General features: G+C 40.3%; 1 protein-coding gene across 1 annotated transcript; it reads right to left on the bottom strand.

Annotated features, from left to right (window-relative positions):
- Positions 1-11: 11 nt before the first annotated feature.
- Positions 12-20,550, bottom strand: NDUFA9 (NADH:ubiquinone oxidoreductase subunit A9). The gene is made up of 11 exons (XM_076345248.1): positions 20,436-20,550; positions 16,126-16,296; positions 15,241-15,338; positions 14,958-15,049; positions 11,828-11,969; positions 10,610-10,712; positions 9,808-9,875; positions 9,578-9,654; positions 4,816-4,911; positions 2,819-2,885; positions 12-288 (listed from the first exon to the last, which is right to left on the bottom strand). Exons 1-11 carry the CDS (start codon positions 20,491-20,493, stop codon positions 118-120), a joined length of 1,143 nt encoding a protein of 380 aa, XP_076201363.1. The 5' UTR covers positions 20,494-20,550; the 3' UTR covers positions 12-117.
- Positions 20,551-22,359: the final 1,809 nt, after the last annotated feature.

Raw genomic sequence — 22,359 nt, forward strand, 5'->3', positions numbered from 1 at the left:
CACTGGTGAAATATAGTTTACATGATTAATGTATTTTACTCAGTATGTACACAGTTCTCCAAACAAATTGGGTCATACAAAGGCAGTTTAAGAAGCGTTAAGTAACCTTATCAACTGTTACATGGGATATGTCTTAGCTGGTTTTGCTTCCTCCAGCTCAGCATCCAACCAGCGGTATCTGCGGTGACGGCGCAGAACTTCAATTGCTTTTTGTTCTAGAGATGTTGGTTGAATACCCAGGTCTTCCAAACCAGGAAGGTCAGGAAACGTCATGTCTGTTGTGTGAAACTTTAAAAAGAAGGGCGGGGGAGGGGAAACAAAAAGGGAATTAACTTGATAGAATAAACAGCATTACACCCAATGCAGTCATTCACATACTAAAAAAAGTATTGTGTACTTACACCTGAGGCCACCTTTTTTCTTTTATGGAAACAAACAAGCATAAATCCATAGTACTAGAAACATTTTAATACATCTCAAAACAATTTTCTACAAATGGCTGCTCTTGGGAAATTCTACTACAATTTCAAGGCTGCTGACGTAAGACTGTTTCCCCCATGAAAGAACCTCGCAATACAATACACTGCTGCATCTCAGCCAACTGTGTGTTGATCCCAGTTCCTTGACTGATTTTGGCTCAGTGTTTTTCCTTGGGAGGAAGAAAAGATTCAATGTGGCCCTACAGAACTACAGCATAATTATACAAGGTATTGAGTACCCAGTGTACTTCGACAGGAGATACAGATGTTCTGCATCTGGCAAAAAGTCCTTCAGGCTTCAGATTTAGATTCAGGAATAAAAATAACAGTGAGACCTGCAGAAAGTGTCTTCATTTTCTCTCCATCAGGTATACATTATTGGGAAGATCACTGCATTGTAACAGCAAAATTAGGCCAAACTTGTAAGGGCATCTTTGAATTGCAATTATATACATTCTGCTTTGTCAAGAAAATGTACGTTAAATTATCACCTTTGGTAGGTTGGTTTTTTTTCTGTTCATGGTTTAGAACAGGATCCTGTACAGGACAAATATTTAATTCTATTACCATATTTGCAACACATATGACCTGTATCTTAGCAAATGGGGATTTCTCTTATGCTATTATTCCTTGAAAAGGTCTTTAAGTCAACCACATCTAATTTTGTGTGGATTTGTTAAGGATGAAAAGCTGGGAAAGAGGAACAATCAGACACAGAAGTGACATGGAGAAACTCACCTCTTACACTACCCATGATATAGCTGAATTGCAGTAGTTTTAGTGATTTGGTGCAGGCTTATTTTATGAAATGTAACTCTATAAACTACGAAGACAGCTAGAAGTAAGGTTTTCAGGAGGTTACATCTACATCCTGGGTCAGTACAGCCAACAGAACTACAATGCCAACTCTCTCTAGTATGGGGGATGAGTCAGTGGTTTGGGGCGGGGGGGGGGGGGGGGGGGGGAAGTTTTGCACTACACTGTGAATAAGCTTACCTCCTCTATTACACACACTGTCCACAGTTTTTCAGTTATTTCCAAACAGAATAGGAAACCGGTTTATTTCACAGATGAAAAAATGTAAACACAGAAATTAATTGCTTACAGCTATTCAGTAAGCAGCTCTAAGTATAGGATCCGGTTCTCCCAGATTCACAGTAGTACCCTACCTCAAATTAATTTGGGGACAATTAGGTCAAAATAGGCTATTGATACTGCGTCATAACAAAAGGCATTAAAACTCCAACTCTGCAAAATAGTTGGGAGAGTACCCACAGCCTTCAGAGAGCAGCAAGCTTAGAGACTGTCAGAGTACATGACTATCTTTGCTAACCTACTACACATATGCCAACAGTTTTGACATTAATACTTGCTAAATCCTACTTTTTTCTCACTTGCAGTTGGTTTTTTGCAAGTTACTTCTCCACCCCCACTTAGACACTCTGAGAAGTTAGGAATAAACATGAAGTTGCAACATGTTCACGAGAAATGCACTCTAATGTTAAGCAAGAATTTGGGCTGTATCCAGCGCCGTCAGTTCAACTTGAGTTGTTAAAAACACCATTATCTGGATGGTATAAGTGATTTTAATGCATCTAGAGGTACATAAACTCACTAGTTAACCTAAAAGTGGGGAGCACCCTCCCCATCACTTAGCTGCACATTGCACATCCATTCTCTACTTTGGTTTTGCTATTTTCAATAGCATGTGTTTTGGGGGAGGGGGGCGGGGGCACAGCGAAGCATGCCACCTTGACCACTTTTAACACTTAAGAAGGTTGGGCCCTTTCCCCACCCCCATCATGTTACTTCTTGCTACATAACCCTCTCACCAATTGTTTCAACCGCTTTCTTAAACATATTTAGAGAAGTACGTTAACTATTCTTCCTCCACCAATGCTAGTGGAAAAACTACATCATCATTATGCCTTTTAAAAAAGATTTCTGTTAGTCCCTCCCTCTTACTAAGTCTTTGTAAGACTACACCAGAGGAAATCTCCAGACTGCTTTGACAGCGTATCCCCTTGTCACTGTAACAGGTCTGGACAAATAAGCTAAGAGCGAGATTGCAGAACAAGTAGCTGCAGCAATTGTATGGCAGGAACCGTAACCATTTTTGAGGAAGGTCATATACAGACACCTTTAAAAATTTAAATTTTTGTATTATCCAAACAGTCTGAAAGCAATTCTGTATAATCAAATTCTAGCCATTGAACTGACTGAAATACTACACCACATGATGTACACACACTTCAGCACTCCTTGAATGCAAAACTACAAGTTACAAATACACAATGAAACATTTCCCAGGAAGAATTTGTGGATTGTCCTACACTTACCCGGTCCACTTTGTCTCGTGTTAACCATGGTTCAAATGGATTAATCTCAAAGAATCTTGCAACTAAACTGTAATCAGAAAGAGTATTGCAAAAGTATAGTCATTATCCAGATGCACAGAAGAAAACAAGAACTGGTAAAAATATTTCACACTTAATAGACAGTGAGCAAGAGCTTATTCTGTAGCTGTTCTTGCAAGCTATGAATTCATTAAAGCAGTGAACATGCCAGCCAGCAAGTTCTTAGTTGTATTTCTGGTAACTTTAACTGTTTGCTACCGAATTATTAGATCTCCTATTCTTTTAGTTTGGAAGGGAATGGAGGAGCAGATATCTAGAAGTAAAAATGAGCATTAGTGGGTGGGGAAAGTAAACCTCCACGTCCAATTCACCACACCCCAGAGGGTTCAGTCTTGCCCCTGCCTCTCCTCCAAACTCTGTTCCCTAGTAGTGTAGGCAGTAATCCAACTAGTCACAAAGTTTGATTCAATGCCTTCATGAGAAAACATGCTTGCTGACAACTAAATGAGTTAACAGCCGTACAAACAAGATGATGGAATCTGGAGCAATCTGCATCTATAAAAAGGATAAGGATTAGTACATTTGCAGTTTCCAGAAATGAAGTTTCCCTTGAAAGAAAGAAAATCTGGCAGAGAAAAGAAAATAACACTACAGCTCTTGCTCAGCATCTCAGGACCAACAGTATTCAAGGTAGAATCTCTTACTGAAGTGCTCACCTGGCAGAGTAGGGTGTTACTAAGTTACTGCACATAAACAGAACTAGGCTTATCTGCCTTTTAGATGCCCTCTTTTCTCAAAAATATGAAATATCACTTAGTTTAGCTCATAAAGAAAAAAGCATAACATGGACTGCAGCAAATGTGAATAAAACTAATAAGCACCCACATAGCTACTTTTTAACAAGCCACTCTGTGTCAGCTGAGCCACGTTAACCCGATGCCTCTACAGCCAATTCAGAAACAGCCACAACAGTTGAAGATGTTGTTCTAGCATTATTCATCATCAGTTACATGAATCTAATGTCCAATCCTATTAGCAGATTGGTAGGAGGGTTCTAACATTGGTGACTTTTTTAGCTTATTAGTTTGCATTGTACTAAAATTGAGGAGGACCAGCACCCCAAACGTTAACACATCTCAACCATGCCCAGGCTCAGATTTATACTGCACTTTTTCATGCACTATTACTCAGTAGCTGCAATTCAGCTTCTATCCTCAGTGCCCCGAGGCCAAAATGTACAGCTGCAGAAGCAGCTCAGTGCATCAAGAGCCTTCGCAGTCCATCCACTAGTCAACTGAAGTGATGCTACATCTTTCCCTTCTTATCTCCCAATTTATTACCATCTTCTAAAGATGTTACTGCCCTCATATCGCAGACAAAGAAATGCTTGCTCACAACTGCACTGCTCAAATTCCCAGGCCAAAACCTCAGTACAAACTTACCTCCAACACTGTCTCAAATCAGTTCAAAGGACTGAACTAGAAAGTCAATCAATACCCATACCTACCCTTACCCCAACTCTGCTTCCAGGGTGGCCATGCTCACCAGACTGGAAGGACAGCTGACGGTAGCAATATCTTAAGCTGCTGAAGAAAAATCTGTCCGGGCCTACGGTCAGCAACGTACACACAGATTTGCCCTGTGGTACTATTAAAAGTTCGTTTAGTTTGCTACTGATTGTCTCTACTTAGGACCTTTGCTACTTCTTGACTCAGCAAAGCCATTCAATGACTCTGGAATAAATAGTTATGTTAAGTTTATTACAAGTACACCCTTCATACCCTAGCTCATCAAATGCAGGCCTGTGCCTGAGCAGAAGACTCAAAGCTAGCTAACAAGTACCTAGGGAAAGCCAGTTTCTACAATCCTACCATGTTAAATAACAACTGGCAATATTAAATAACCAATGCAACAGTTATCTATGCTTCTGTGCCACCTGGTGGATCCCAAGTCCTTAGTGAAGGAAGGGTCCCACTTACTGGTAGAGAGGACGTGGAAGCGGATAGGGAAGAAAGGTTCGAAAGCAAACTGCGTAGATGTATTCTACCATGTCGTAAAGGAGGTATCGGTTAGGTCTGAAAGAAAAAGCAAGAAACATTACAGGTAAGTTCGGTATACTTAATATTTGCAGCAAGAGACAAAAATTTTAAAGCCGTCCACCCCCAAGCCTACCAAGGGCCTGTTTTCTTCAATCTAAATGATTTACCACATTTGTCATTTTCCTCACAAGAGGGGAACAAATTTTGGCTCTCCAGATTCTGTACTGTTTGAAATAAAGAGAGATTAAATTAGAAAAGCATATCATCTGACATCAGTGATGGTAACAGTGTAAGTCACAAATTGCAAAATTGTTTTGTCACTGTGTTGGGTGCCAGTGCCCAGGCACTGGCAGGGGTGGCTGCAGGGGCAGCCTATGTGGAAAGGTCGGGGCTGCCTTGTGCCAAGCACAGCTAGCTCCAACGGACCCACCGCAGGGCGCACCTGAGCCCCTCAGACAAGATGGTGGCACCTCTGGGAAAACACATTTAAGGAAGGGCAAAAATGCAACACAGGCAGAGAGGAGTGAGGAAAAAAAGCGTGAGAAACAGCCCTGCAGACACCAAGGTGAGAGCAGGAGGTGGTGTTCCAGGCACCCAAGCGCAGATTCCCCTGTGGCTCATGGAAAGCCCACGGTGGAGCAGGTTTATCCTGAAGGACTGCAGCCCGTGGAATGGCCCATGCTGGAGCTGGGGAAAAGTGTGAAGAGGAAGGAGCGGCAGAGAAGAGCGGTTATGGACTGACCCCATAACCCAATGATCCCCATCCCCCTGCGCTGCTTGGGGAGAAGGGGTAGAGGAGTTGGGAGTGAAGGACTGAAGTTGAGCCTGAGAAAAGGGTGGAGGGGTAAAGGTGATGTTTTATTTTTTTTGTCTTTATTTCACACTATTCAAATCTATTTTAATTGACAGTAAATTAAATTAATTTTTCCTCAAGTCGAGTCTGCCTGGCCCGTGACAATAACTGGTAAGCAATCTTCCTGTCTTTATCTCAACCCATCAGCTTTTCATACTATTTTCTCCTGCTGTCCTGTTGAGGAAGGGGAGTGAGCAGCTGGGTGGGCACCTGGCTGCTGGCCAAGGCTAACCCACCACAATCATACTGAATAAAGTGTATTTTGTGTACTTTTAAAGCACATCTTTAATGTGCCTCCTCCATGCTGACTCAAATTCTGAATACAAGATTTTCAGCGCTGGGACAGGACTGAATTCGTACAAGCCCACTTGGCAGTTTGTAATAGAAGGAAGCCAGAAAGCAAATGGTAAAATTAAGAAAGGTTTGATAACAAGACATCCCATCTTTGGTAGCAAATGGCTGCAAGGAAATTGATTCACTTGCCTTTGCTCAACTAAGAACGTACTGTTCTCTTCAAAAGCAAGAGGAAGAAACTAAGATAAATTTCCCCCAAAAGAATGCATTCCCCCTCTCAAGATGGAGGGAAGGAAGCAGTCGGTCTCCTGCACACCTGCAGTAGTTTAAGAGAAACATATACCATTAGGAGTTCCCATTCCTTTTTTGTTCAGACTTTGCCTTAGCATTTTAATACTCTATAGATGGCTCAGACTGAAACACATATCACCCTTGGCTTTCAAGGCAACTTGCCGGTATTCCAAAACATTCTGAAAACCTTCACAACAACACATGAGCACACTGCTGAACTCTGGTGTGTCACTTGGTGTTTCAACCTTCAAAATTACATCCTGCTGATCATGATCAAAGCAGCAATGAACACACCAAAAGTGTGTGTCTCCTAACAATTTGCTATACTTTTCAGCTAAGGCAGAGACCTCAGTGACATGACAATCATCTTGAGACTTATTACTTCCCAGGTAGGAGCCTCCTAAAAATAAGACACTCTAGTTTTTTTTCATCTTCAGTCTCCTTTTTTTTTTAAAAAAAAAAATAGGAGACACTGAATTACTGTTGGAATCTAAACCCCCACAAAGATGAAACCATGCTAGAGTAAGACTAAGTATGCAAAACTTCACACAGTCCAAAAATTCAAGACTATGATACAAAGAACATGAATTTCAGTTTGATAAACCCAAGATCTCAAAGATATCAAGGTCTGAGGTTGCATGCATGAAAACTGAGCCTTCAATTGACATGTTCTTCAGAAAGAACAGCAATGCTAATAACCACAAACAAAATGTGTTGATAAATGCTGGAAAAAAGACAGAACCGCAAATCACTACTACTTTAGTTTGTAAAAGCAAATTAGGGCAAAACATTCTAATAGATATACTTAAAGGTAGTATATTTGGGAGAATCCAAAAGAATTCAACACTCGACACTCCTTATCAACTTCATCCAGGTGGCTGGATTATAGAACCTGAGAGAGATCTGCATTTATGAAGTTACACTAAAGAACTACCATTAAAACAACATGTTAAGTTTTCCTCTATTAATAGAACTTGTAAGAGAAACACAGCAGAAAGTGGTAAATGTCAAATTTACTTACTCAGCTGAAAAAAAAAAAACAACAAAACTCCCTTCGTTTTCATTAGTTATTAGCAGGTTGTTTTTACCAAACTTTTTGCCCTTACACTTTAACATCCTCATGCCTGTCCAAAGGTAGTATAAGCCAATTTCACTTTTATCCTGATATGTAAGAGCCATGTAAGGATGTGTAGTATAGCCAAACTTAAAAATGTAAAAATAAAGATAAATACTCCTTGTTCCTTTATGAATTACCAACAATACAACTTCACCAAGAATAGAATCACATTGAAGTGTCATTACATTAACCACAATACTAGCAGACAGCAAGCTCTAGAGAGCACTAGCATTCAGGACAGAAGATTTAACGAGTGGATGAAGCAAAAGCAGTGCCATGGGGGAAAGAGGGGAACAGGTAAAAAACCATATCAAATCTTCAGTCATTCAGAAATAGCAATGATACCACTAGCTGTCATAGTTAAAACTCTATTCCACCATATAGTAGGAAAGAACAACAAAAACAAAACAAAACAAAAAACCCACACCAAAAAAACAAACAAAAAAACCACCACCAAAACCACAGAAATAGAATGCTCTTTTACAAAATTAGTATTTTAAACTCAAACTGGTAACTCCTTTTAAAAAAATAAAAAAGCGTCTCATACAGCTTCAGTCAAGGGTTATACTGCAGAGTTTCTTTGGTTTTCCAACACTGATTTAGATCTTCAGTTTAGACCATCATTTATTCAAAGTCTTTTCAGTCATTGTTATGTGCCTGAAAGTGTATTCCCTGCAGTGAGAGCCTGGCATACTTGCTTGAATTCCTGCCTCTGAAACCTGGGCACTGAACTCCTGGCCTTCTGTAAATTGCCAAAAAAAAAATGAGGCTTTGAAACTGTAAGAATACATTCAAAGTTCAGCCAGTTGCCCCTCCATTTGGCTGCAGTGTTCTATTTAGTGTGCAATTCTCCATTTATCCTGCTGTTGGAGCAGTTGCTTCTGCTGAGACAGCAATGAACCTAAAAACAGGTGCCTCTCCTTCCTTTTGTGGCAGGTGGCTTTGGGTACATATTGATCCATCTTCAAGTTTGCCCCCAAGAGATAAGATAGTCACTCAAAGGGTTAATTTCATCACATTTTGTGGTTTTGCATTAGCTGTGTCCATCTGACACCTACATGTCTATTCTCTTTGATAAAAAAGTGGTTTTGAATGGCTGTCTAGCATTTGTTTCCACTTGTTCTTTAGCGTGACACTTCATATCATCCCAGTGATTTGAAAGCAATTTCAAGTTACTTAATAACCTTATCGCTGCTGTTAGTAGTCCTTTCAGACCATTGTTAGCTTCTTTCTCTTATTTTGCTAGTTTTTGAGCAGAAGTTCCTCAGCATGATCCAAAACAAGTTGAAGACCTACTTGCTGCCTTTTCCAGAACACCAGCATACAGCACACCTAGCCTAGCTGGCAGGATAACATCTTCCTCAACAGCTCAGTTACAGCACTGAAGAAAGTGAACACGAGTGAAAAACATGAGTAAAAGACGAACCAGCAATGATCTCTGCACTACGGGAATAAAGAGCTGTCACTGCAACAGCATCGCAAAACGAACACGGAAAAAACTATGTAATCTCATATAAGCCTTTTGCAAAATCCAGGTACTATGCACGTTTTCAGTGTATAAGGGGGGGAAGAGAGAGATATGCATGCAATAGAAAAAAAGAGAGCTGTTCAGCATCATTTGTATCTTGACTAATTAGCAACTGTTTATCAATGAATCTAATGTTCCTTTTACCACATATATGAATGAAGACCAGTTCCAGTGCTACGTTACAGTATCAAAACATGGACCCATTACCTTGGCATTTGCCACGTTATTTATTCTTAATGCTCATGAACTATTCTGACTTCGAGCTTCTATACACAAAATATTCCAGAAGATTCACTGTCTCTATCCGTTCTAATTCCAGGTGGTTTCCACACAGCTTTAGCAGAATTTTCTCCAAATCTATGTTGTCTAGCATGTTTCCCAAGACTGCCTATTTCTTTGTGTGCACATACATAACATTAAATGCAAAGGGGCCCAAACTAGGATTTTCAGAGTACTCACAATAACAGCTTGAGTCATTTTTCCTCCCAAAAAGGAGGTGGAATTTATTGCAGCTCAAACTGTGTGCATGGATGGAGAAATTAAATGTACTGTGCAGCATGCCAAAAAATGACACCAAAAAGAAGTACTTCAGTTAATTAGAATCAGAAAAGTAACCTACCCAGCCAAGGCGTATGTTTTTCCTTTAGCATCAGGATCCTTCACTGCATTAATAATTGCCTTTGCTACATCAACCACCTGTGAGAAACAAATTCAGACAATTACCAATAGAAAACAGTAATGCATGCACACACTCCTCTTTAAGAATTGATTTCCAGGGGGAAAGAAAAAAGCCCAACACACACACCCCCACAGAGGATTTGGGATTGTCTTGTTTTATTGAAAACTTACATATACCGGTTGCTTCACTGTTTTTTTGCCAAGAGAAATAAGAGGCACACCACCGAACCAGCGCATGTCTGATAGAAAGACACATACATAACTTGAGAATAAAATCTGTGAATCCTTTCAGTAAGAAAATAACCAATATATTTTGCACTACACTGAGTGTGGATCTCTTCTGAAAACTGACAACTTTAAAAAAAAAAAAAAATAGAATTGGGAAGAATTACCATCCAATTCCAGTAGCGCTGTTTTCAACGCACATTTAGTTTTCTTATTAACGATGATGGGAAGGCTGTATTTACTGTTTACTTAGAGTGGTTCAGAGATATCTCAACTTTGCAAGACAGAAACAGATTCCACTCTACCCTGTCTAGCAATTTTGTTGGTGATACATCAGAGGCATTACTGTTGCTTCTCAGCCCAGAACAACTCAGGTCAATTTTTACATTTGAGCATTATCAACTTGAAAAACTACTTTCAGGGTAAACTACTTTGAGGGTTAGGATGACCAGACCTCAACCCAGAACAATCTAAATAAAAAAATAGTACAGATCCCCTCCCCCCCCCCCCCAAAAAAAAAAAAAAAAAAAAAATCAAACAGCAAAGTCTAACTAGATTCAGAAAGAATTCAGTCATGAGATGAAAATTTATTATGCTTCCCATAACACACCTCCAGCTAACAAAATACAGTACATTTCTGATAAAAACATACCTCTCTGCTTTTCAAAAGCAAATCACATTTTCCCCTCTGTTCTCTACAGACACGTATACAAATCATACATGGTTTTATTATTTCAAGAATACCTACTTGCGTAATGATTGAGAAATCGGTCCTCTCTCCCAAACATCTCAGAGGGCTTCAAAATTATAGCATCTGGAAATTCTTCCCTCACTGCTTTCTCTCCAACAGCCTATCATTCAATTAAAATGAACACATTCATTAGATCCATTCTGAACAGACCAGAAGAGGATGCCTTTTCAGAGCTTAATGTATCCTGACTACAGCACTGAAAGAAATGACACCATGAGTAGCGCAAAAATTATTTATATCTGAGCCATTTGATCTTCGAGATGCTATGCTAAGATAAAGGTCTCACAGAACATCCCAAAAGTCCCATAAACATGTAGGTCACGTCTTCTATTTGAGATACAATACAGTCTCACTAGTGAAGTTCAAAAAGAAAGAAGTCTAACCTAAGTACTTCTCTTGCTTATGTCAGACCAGAGCTTGGAAGAAAACAGAAGGTTTACATTATCAGAACACTCCAAGAACTGCTTAAGTACAGTTAGAAATTTCGGTGGCAGCTATCCACTTTCCACATGGGACTGGCCAATACAGGAAGGCCTAACTATCCTATAGAGTTGTTACACACTGAAAGCTACCAAATTTTAGTATAAAAATTTTTTAAAACCAGGGTTAAAGACAAGGCAGAGTACAGCGAGCTCAAACAAAACAAAAATACCTGAAACTGGGACAATAGCTATATTAAAAAGAGAAAATCAGTAATAGAAAATTATACCTCCTAATAAGGAAAAAAATAATAGGATACCAAAACCAGATTTTTTTTTTTTTTTTTTTTTTTTTTTGTACAAGACCAGGTAACAATCCCAATCCAAGGGCCGGTAAGTGATACTCATCTGTCTTTGAAGCATTCATTTTGGCATCAACTACTTACTTTGTTAGGTCATTCCAGCCTTAGATATTAGGCCTGATATCTGATCCCAAACCATCAAACTAGCTCCTCTTTCTTAATGACAGTAATTTTAGATGTGAAGATATTCAAGGATAGAAGAAAGGACGAGTTTTTAGGAATACAAGATCTATTTCCCTTCAAAGCACATGAAGTACTAAGGAGGATTTCTAGCTCCAATAAGCACAGTAACTCAAAAATTCCTCAGCTGCAGAAAACATTCCATAGTAAATTCATACACTTATTTCCTTCAAACAGACCCAGTTGGGAAAAAAAACAACAACAACAAAAAAGTAGGCTCTCAAAAAATATATTCAAAAGGATTCCAGACTTACTTTACTCCTGAGGTATTTGGAAGGACTCTTCATGCTAGCATTCAGGTGAGAGATATGAATGAGTGTTTCCACACCAGCTTCCCTAGTTATCTGTGCAATACTTGTGGGAATATTTACAAATTCATCTTCAAAACTGAAGTTTCTAAAATAAGGCAAAAAAGAAATTTTACTTTAAGAGCAATCAACAGCGGCTGCCTACCAACCAGATAGCAATCATTACGTATTACTTGAATATATTTCAAAAACCTATCTTGACACTCTTTGTTAGAAACAAAGTTTCCTTTTATGAGGGACTCTTCATATAATAAAAACTAGAGGCAAGTGAAATGCAACAGTAAGCTTCAATCACAGCTTTAGTACTTTTTAGTGCTTTTTCACCTGTTAAGATTAAACCAGTATGAGAAATTCTCTTGCCCACTTGTGTGTGACAAATAGAAAACTCTTCCCAAGTGAAAACAGATTTTTTTTTTTCTTTTTTTAAATGCTGCATCTTGAAATCTGAGCAAAGCTGTCTTTTTACAACACCTGTTCAAAATTTGACTTGATTTGATGCACTCAATTACACTACAAAGGAGCTCAAAAATTCTGAGCAGCCTGAGCTAGGGTCCCCAATGCTAGGCATTGGGGAAGTGGACAAAAACAGACCAAAGAACACACAGATGTTTATGCAAATGGAAAAGTTTACATTGACAGAACAGTTAGAACAATTTCATAGCAGCTGTAAGGGACTTCAAGGAGAAGCATGCAGAAAGAACAACTCCACTCACTTTATGGCATTCAAGGGGCCTAAATTAGGGGGTTCGACTGTAATCTAGTTTGGCATCTGATCAAGAACAATACGGAAGCTCTGTCTCCAAGCAGAACTGACACTATAGGCTGGCAACAATCCCAAAATTCTTTCCAACTATCCCAAGACTACAAGAAAGAGAATTGGCTTCTCATGTCTTTATATTGTCCTTGTAAGCACCCCGCTCCATCTTTTCCATTTGCTTTGGGTAACAAACATCTTGTCCAAATGCCTCTCTCTCTGTCCTTATCTACTCCCACAGCTCTTCAGATCCCACTGGAGTCTAAAGAAAGCCTTAAAAATAAAAAGTTATTTTTGACCCTTCAATAACTAATCTGATCCTGGGAACCATCACTCCTGTTCTACTCACAAAAATAGATTTTAGAAACACACAAGAACAAACAACATCCCTCCTGTAACTATGGAGTTTTCAAACAACATAGTGTACACAGATGAGACTGTACACTAATACTAGGCAAGGAGGAAAGTATTTAATGGCAGGCTTTACTTTTTTTGACTGATCTCTACTTCTAATCTTACTTTTTTTTTTTCCCCCTGCTTAAGTTTTTCATAGACTTTGGGATGATTACAATGGTTAGTCTGACCTCGTATTTAACAGACCATAGAATTTTATCTCAGGATTCCAGCACCGCCATTGATACAAACATGTATAAAATACATAATAAGAACATTTGTGCAACACAGGGGTAAGTACTGGAACGTCCAATAGTCTTTAACATGTACCAAGACTCCTCTGCTTTTGAATCTGTTGAAACTGACCAAAGTGACAAGGTTTGGGCATTTTTAACTAGAATGAAACTTTTTGTCGTCCTCACACTCCCTTTCAATAACAAAGAAACCCTCCCTTATATAAATCATACTTTTTACACGAGTCCAGAAATTTTAAAGGGGGAAGTACACATGAAATACATATCTGAAAGACAAAGAGATTACATTGTCCTTGGGCCAACTGTACAGACTTTCTTTTCTTCCCTCACTCCCACATTACAAAGAAATTTCTTCTGTTTTGACAGCAATAAGCATTTGAACTCTTATATTCATAATTTAGTAACAGTACAAAACAATCTTGACTGGTTGGTTTGTACATTTTTACCTATATCCCGAAGTCTGAAGAAGATATAAAAAGAACCAAAAAACCTTGTCAGATGCACAAGACTGAAGTTACTTTAGGTTTGGTGGGCTCCTCCCCACATAAATTATGTTATAGACTCCAACAGTAGGACAAGGACCTAAGTGACTATCAGAAAAAGAAAGTACCTCTATGAATTTGAATGCAAAATCAAAGTGTCTCCCAGAAGTTATGTACAATACTTGACTAGACAAGAAACAGCTGAAATAGTATGTCTGCTGGCAAGCACCTATTTTAGGAAAAATAATTGTATAATTTGAGACTACTAATTCTATTCTATTAATACAATTTGACTACTAATTCTACAATTTGAACACCAAATGGCTGTTCACAAAAAAAGAGCAACAAAGGCATTAGGCTTGTAAACACAGATGAAACTGATATCTACATTTGTTTCTGTCTACTACGATAGCAAAATTATGTACTGTATAAAGGCAAACCACACAACTAATCAGTTTTTGCCTGGCAGCTCTGCACAAAGCTTTAATTAAAGTGGACATAACTGCGCACACACACACACACGAAAAAAAAAAGAGGATATTACAGGTACTTTTAACCTAAAATAAATATGGGATTTTTTTAAAACAGATTTCAAAAAGGAACTATTTTTAAAAAACATTACAAAAAAATGCTTATGTAGCTAATAGTGTCTGTGCCAAAATTCTATCGAGGAATGATGTTATTAATCATAACCTTAGGGACTCTCCATTAGCTATTCCTGTTTATTAACATTTACCAGAGAATAGGAAAAGCTTGATCATAGCTTATTCTAGCAGGCTACAATTCATCACTATGCCAAAGCGACAGGACAAAAGCCCACTTCTGTAATAATGTAAATACGAGCTCACAGAAACTGGTGAGCCTCTGTCAGCTATAGGAAGGCACCCATGAAACATCTGTAAGGTGTATGAAAGCAGCACAGTGAACTCTGACAGAACAAAAGCTGTACACTAGAAAATTATAGAAAGAATGCACTTTTCAAGAGCAGATCATAACCAGGACTCTAGTTAACCATTTAAAGAAATGGAAGAACTTTTATATGCAAAATTTCAGTTTTGCCTTTTCATAGAAGCCAAGAATAATGTCAGTGTCACTGCATACTGTACACACGCTGTAAAACGTGGCTACAATGTCCAATACCTGGGACAAATCTATCTATATAGGGGCGGGGGGGAAAAAAAAAGGAAAATTACTTTGTTTCCCATTCCTTTCCAACCAGATTAATGACCACATTGCTGTGTTCCACGGCTCTTCGGATAGAGTCTTTGTCCTTACAGTCCCACTCCTGTAACCAGAGCATCAAATGGGAAAAAGATGAGATAATGTGTAAATAGGCATAATCAAAGAAAGCTCTTTCACACCATTTCCATTTAGAGGCTAAACAATAGCTGGAGTTCTGACTTTGAGAATGATTAACAGACTTCCTTGTATAGCAATGGTATTGTATTTGATCTAAAGCCAAAGCAAAAGACTTACTAAGAAGAGAAGTTGCCCCAGGTCACCCATCGGCCGCAGATACATAAGGTCATACTGATCACAGCGATAGGGTATGACTACTTGAGATCCAATGCGACCTAAGAGTTAAAAAAAAAGTTTCATTTATCTCAAACTACTACATAACTTTAAGTACATGAACTTCTGAATATACAACACTTCCTTTTTTCCCTAGCATTAAAGCACAACAAATACACATAGATATCTTGAATAGTTATCTGCAAAGCTAAAAGTAGAATAGAAGTAAGTTTTTGAACCTACATCATTGGAATTCTTAAGCAGGGACATATTTGAGTATTTGGGCTTGTGAGACAAAATATAGAAGCTTGCAAGAAGCTTGTTAACAAACAACAAAAAAAATCACAGCGTGTGCTATAAACATGGTATAGTACCTAAAATGTCACATCTAAGGATATTTGCTTTTTTTAAGTTGCATGGAAAGCAGAAGGAAAAAAAAGCAAGAGTTATTTTCTAAAACTTAAATTCAAACGGGCAATTTTAAAGAATTCCAATCAAATTCCTGCAAACATTTCAGTAAAATGTCCTAATAAGGCCAAAACCAGAATAATCAAATACGTGCTGTACCTTTCCTCAGATCTGCATTTTACAGACTGAAAAACAGTACTTGAAGGAGACTTATTTTAATGACTTTAACAATCTTCAAAAGCTTCTAAATTTCCTAGATTAAACCAGTTTTCACCGTCACATCTTGGCACTTTAGCAGGCCAAACACTATGAAAGTCTCACACAAAACACGTTTAAGATCCAAAATGCCAGAGACTTCTAAATTATCCTGCAACCTGAAGAAAAACTACAGTTTTGTTAAACACTTAATTTTTTTTAATTAGTGCTGCTGTGGAACATTACCTAAACGGTTGACAACATATCGTCCTAGGAAACCTGTAGCCCCAAAGACAGTGGCCACGATGCCACTAACAGAGGATCGTCCACTTCTTCCATGAGGGATCACCGCATGATGAACTTGGCGGTGCTGCTGCAACACAGATGGTGCTGCAGCTAACACAGAAATGCCAGGGCCTACAACAGAAAACGGGAGAGAGCATGTGATATAAGCTAAAAGTTAGCAGTCTCAAACCATAGTTAATGGGTTTTTTTTCTCATTACAGATCCATTTTCTCTAATCTCCCTCAGCAAAATGTCCCATGTCAAGACTCCTGACAGGCTATTTCAGAGACATCTGGACAGGTCAGAGAACAGCAGGCTTGAGGGAGCTGTTGATAAAAGTCAAAGACCAAACTAAGACACGAAAGAAGCAGACTAAGGTTATCGGTTCCTAAACAGCAAGTAAACTCTAACTGGCTAGCATTAGTACTTGATGTATAAGGTGAAGCACAGAGGTTAAGCAAATAAAGAATACTTGCTACAGGCAGGTCCCACCTGAGTACATCCACATCCTGCTCCCAGATCTGGGGACTGCAGGACAAAGACCTCAGAATCACTCTAGATGCAGTTAACCAGACTCTTTACATCAGTCTAAATATAGCAGACCCAAATGCTGGAAGAGGCAGCAATCCTCCTATATCATAGCTCTGGAGTGAAGGGAAATGAAGAAATGCAAAGAGCCAGATCCACAATGCACAGAATATTGCCTCAAAGCTGTTCCTTTTCTCAAGGAGCTATGAAAACTTGAAAGTCACGGAAATAGGACATCACTAGGATATTGACATAAATTGACAAGGTAGCTCCAATAGGGGAGTTTGAAAAGAAGAAACATATGTCCTCTCCAACCAAGTTAGCCAGAAGCAAGAAAAAAAACGGTCGTAAGAGATTTTTGAAATTAGAAGTGTTTAGTGCTACTACATGTCCATGCTCATGAAAAGAAAGGAACAGATGAAATACAGAGTGCACGAACACACTACAGACATCTGGCTGTTGACAAGAGCAGACCATAAGAGCTGTCATTGGAAAACTAGCTTGAGGATATAACAGAAATCCAGTAACTGACCTTCCAACTTTTAGTAAGTCATGGCCATAAGCATTTTCTGAATAAGAATAAGCAAGTTTAATCTTCCCCATATAAATCTAAGTAGCACGAATCATAATGAAAACAAGATTAGTATTTGATATCAGAATGACAGATGCATTAGGAAACAACAAAAAAAAAAAATCCCACTTGTACACTGAAGGAGTACATTTTATCCAGATATGATTAGGTATTACCACTTACACAGCGGCACTGACATTGTAGCCATGTTGTTAAGAAGATCAAAAGGACAGGGTATGTTTGGACATAAATTATATTTTGTTAAATCAGCTGACAGAATTCAAACCAGAAAATCCAGCAAGATTTCAGTGCCTGAAGGAGGCATTTCTCTACCCAAAAGTTTGTCTATCCCTCCTCTCTCCATACCCCACAAATTGGAATAATAAAAGATACCACATCTCCAATTTTGTCCTGAAAGGTAGCTTGACACCCACTTAACTAAATAAAGCAATCATACATATACACTTGTACTTATCAAATTAATACACTATGCCTAGAAACTATACTCCAATTGGTTGATAGAAACAGGACAAAATAAGATATTACCTACACAAACTTCAAGTAGGTATAAGACTTCCTAAAAAGCAACTCTCCTACAGAATAGGTCCAAGCTCAGGAACAGTTAAACTGGGCACAGTATCTTGTCTTAAAGTGGCAGATATGCAGGGCCTCTCCATTACTGAAGCAGAGACCTTGAGACTAACTATTAGAAAGAAGGAAAATACATGCTATGATAAGCACCCATTAAAAAAAAAAAAAAACAACACAAAAACCCCAAACAAAAACACACACGCAAAAAAAAAAAAAAAAAAAAAAATCACACTGTTTGCCAAAGATCTGCTGGAGTTTAATAGAAGTACACACTCCTGTGGCATCCAATTAATGTCTAAAGACCCGACATGCAGTTTTAAAAGTGACACAATAGGTTCATATTAAACTTTATAATACCTCAAACTGAAATTTTAAGGAACGTGCCAACTCATCATTGCCTTATTCACCACTTAACTTCACTCTCTGCTTTTTCTATCATCCAGTTAATTCAACATTGCCCTCTAAAATCTTTGTGTATACTTCTGCAGAATTACAGTGAAGGTGAAGACAACCATTTCAATGGATTTCCAATACAGCACATCTTACAACACATTACCACGCTATCCTTACAATGTTATCTGACACAGACTACACAAACATACAGCCCATACCCTAGGTTTTTACGTTCAAAACTCTTGGAGAGGGGGGTTGGGTTTTTTTCTTTATTCTTTTAAACGACAACAACGGAACAAACTTGCAAATGAAATCAGTAGTGTATGCTGAATATTCTGTATAGAATAAAGCCTGTAGCTATGTAATCGGTAGCTGGAAAGTGGAGGTTAACCAAGCTCATTACAAATTTAAGCGTAAAGGATAACACTGAGGGAGACAGTTGGATGATCTTCTTACCTTCAGTCTTGTAGTGTTCTAATAACTAGGGTTTTGTTATTTAATTTATTTTTTAGGAAAAGCAGACTCACAGAAAAATGACTGGGCTCTTTATAACCAACAGGATTCCTTCAAGTATGCAAAAAAGCTACATGGTATGCTGAGATGGTGAAAGAGAAAGCTTGATGGCCCATATTCCTCAGTGCTTTGTTTACATACACTTCTCTTTCTAAAGGTTTGTAAAAAAAAAAAATTACACAATATTCATATTTATAGAATTAACACTATCTGTCACTTTTAGATAGGAACACATTTCAGTCCTTACAATATAAAACCTAAAAGCAACAAGATTTCAGTCCACTGTGAGCACCTGTTGAAAAAAGTATTATTAAACAGATCAACCCATGTAAGAATGACAAGAAAATTAATCTGAAAAAAAATTATACACGTCTCTCAACTACTTTGTGGTTTTTTTGCTGTTATTTCTGCAAAAATTATTGGTGACAAGCTCTTCATGATGCTATCACTGTCACACTAACAAAGAACATCCAATTACTGTTTTGTATTCTCCCATCTTTGTGTGTACACCTGTTGTTGCTTGCCTTACACTGTAAGGTCTTTAGTGGTGTGCATCTTTTCTTGTCCCACAGCTGTACAAGATGTGTCACAAATTATCACCATCTATGGTTATATGCCCAATTACTACTACATTATAAAAAAAAGTTGAGACTTAAGTGTATCCATGAGACTCAAAGAAAGCAGGCTAAAGATCCTCACACTGATTCACAACCAATAAAGGGCCTTCCACATGGTGTGGAGCCCTCTCAAAATGCAACATTTAGTAACTCAGGACAACGTAACTTAATAGAGCCATACAGCTTTCACAGCCCACGTTAACATCTCCAGACTGAGCAGCACTGCTTAAAGCTCTGTGCTCCTGTATAACACAGGCATGCACAGGGATTCTTTCCCAGAAGAGCAGAATTTCATCTTTTTCACTAACCAGAATCCATTTGTGACTGGAAGTTTACTTTCACAATTCATATTTGAAGCAGTTTATGAACACAGGTTTGAATTAAATCTCAAATATTCACAGTAAACCAGAACTATCTTTTTCTTGAAAAGACACATCGCTCCAATTAAAAGTATGTTAAATTCCTTCCTGGCCTTTACCAACCAACAAAACCTGTTTGCCATCTTCCACTTTACTCAACAGAGGAGCATGTGCAGAATCAATTTGATTAAAAATCAGTTCTGTTTTGGCGGCAAAGGCCCAAATAAAAGCTTTAAATATAATTTTGGTACTCGAGCATGCTTATAGACCACGGCCAAAATACCAAGGTCACCTAAGAAATCGTAAAAGGAACCCAAACTTTTAGCCTACAGGGCAGCATTTCATTTGCTGAGATTCTGACAGTCCCAGCGAGACAACCTACTGTACAGCTACACCGGTAGGCCGATCCAATCCCATGCAGCCCTTTGGGCTAAAAACCCCAGTTCCCTAAAGAGAAGGAAGGCAGAAACCCGACCGTTTCTGCCGCGAACAGTTATTTCAGCTGCTTTTCAGACGCTGCCCTGTGAGCTCCCTCACCCAGCTCTACTCCGAGGGCGCCGCGGTGAAAGAAGGCAGGCCCGCGGGCAGGCGGCTGGCATAGCACCGTACAGGCTCGGGCAGAGAGCGCAAGGGCAGCCGGGCTCCCCGCGGCGAGAGGCGGCGCCCCGGCACCAGCTCCTCGGCGGCGGTGACACTCACCTGCCCTTGGCAACAAGAGGCCGCGGGGAGCCCGACAGCAGCGAGCCACGGCCGCCATCTTGCTTTACCCACCAACCCTCGCGCCGGACGGCATGCGGACAGGGTCAAACCTCTCCCCGGTGCGCGCGCAAGAGCAACCCACTGGGCGGGGGGGGGGGGGAGAGTGGGGGAGTGCGCCTGCGCAGGCCCGTCTTCCGCGGCGCGCATGCGTGTAGCGGGGGGCACGCTGCGTTTCCCCTCTCCCGCGGGGCGGGGCGGGGGGCGGAGCCGAGGCACGTGCGGCCCGCGGCCGACGGCTGGGCCCCGCCCAACCTCCGGCTGACGGGAGGCGGGGCGGGGCTGGGCCTCCCCTCAGCCGGCGTCGGGCCGCGGTCCTGCTGGAGCTCCTGCCGGCCCCGCCGAGCCCCCACCCCCACCCCCCCCCCCCGCTCCGGCCCCTGAGCAGGCAGTCGTAGCCCCTCGCAGCGGAGCAGCTCCCGAGCTGGTGTGCCGGAGCCGAGCCGGCCCGTGGGGGACGGGGAGGCCGGGCGGTGAGCTCCGTGGCGGGGTGTGGTGGACAGTCTGGGCCCGACTGGGGAAGGACGGTTGAGGTCGTAGTCTCTCGGCTATGGAGGGTGGGACGGAAGTTTAGGAGCACCCAAGAGAGGAATTTCGGAGGGAGGATGACCCCCAACGCTTGCAGGTGCATTTGAAAACCCCAAGCTTAAATATTTATTAATCTCTCTGGGGGAACTGCTGTTTCACAGGTCCCAGCGCCTGCTTCCAAGTGCCTGTCTAGTGGGAAACGAGCCAAGTCCGACAATTAAATGACAGTAACTTTGGCCACCACTGAGCTGGATTGATTGAAAACATTTTCAGTAACTCATTACTTACGCCTTGAATTACCTGGCCTCATTAAATTAGCCTTAAATGGGGATTAAACAATTTTACGATTGCAGACATGCAACCACTCTCAAATTCCGAACTCCCTCTGTCATCCTAGGTCTTCCAACATTTCACTGAGACTCTTTCCCCTAAGCAAGTGCTGCTGTGAATGTTGCATCACAATCACACAGAGGGCACTCTAAATCTGCCACTCGCACTATTATAGCTTCGTTTTTCCCATGGGTTCCCATTGCTTTTTGGTCTGCATTGAATACAAATGGCCATTCTTTTGTAACCTGGCTTACACCACTGTAGCTGGTGCTCATATTCACCAAAAAGGTTTTAAAACATCAGCACAGTAAAAGGCAGAACAGCCAGGGAATATTTCTGGCAATTTGGACTGATTCCAAAATACTGGATTTTAACTCAACTTCTGTTCTGACACAAGTCCAAATGGCGGTTCTGCCAGAGCTGTGGCACAGCAGGTGATTTGGGGTTTGGGGCAAAAATCTGGATGCTCTGTGAACTCTGGCTGTCTCCGGTTCTCAGCCACAACACACTTTTTTTCTTTGATGTGTAAGCCAGGTGCACACCGAACTAAACGTGCTCATCTCTTTTTGCTGGTAGCCAGGAACCACAGCAGCAGGGCCCCTCCACCTCCCACCCCCAAGCTATCTACCCACCACTGGTCTTTCCAACTTCATCACGCCTGACTGAGTCACCACAGCTTTTCTGAGCAGCCCAGCCTGCCTCAACGCCTTCCGGAAATCCAGTTTGTATGGTTGTGCTTAGATACGGCACAAAAAAGCCGATGCTCACAATCTATAAATGTAATGGGTGCTCATGGAAAGCGGTGCAAAGTTACCAAGCAGAACTGGGTACCTAGCCTCTTCAGAAATGGCACACAGCTACGTGAAAGTGTCTGTCCAATTCCTGCATGTCACACGCACATCTTGTTCTTGATCCAAGTCAGAGCCTCCTGCTGTGGGGACTTGACCCTTACTTGTTCTGTACAGTGACACAAATGTCCATGGGAAGTGATTTTATAACAAATTCTAAG

The sequence above is a fragment of the Aptenodytes patagonicus genome, chromosome 1 (genome assembly GCF_965638725.1).
Source record: "Aptenodytes patagonicus chromosome 1, bAptPat1.pri.cur, whole genome shotgun sequence".
Lineage (NCBI taxonomy): Eukaryota > Metazoa > Chordata > Aves > Sphenisciformes > Spheniscidae > Aptenodytes > Aptenodytes patagonicus.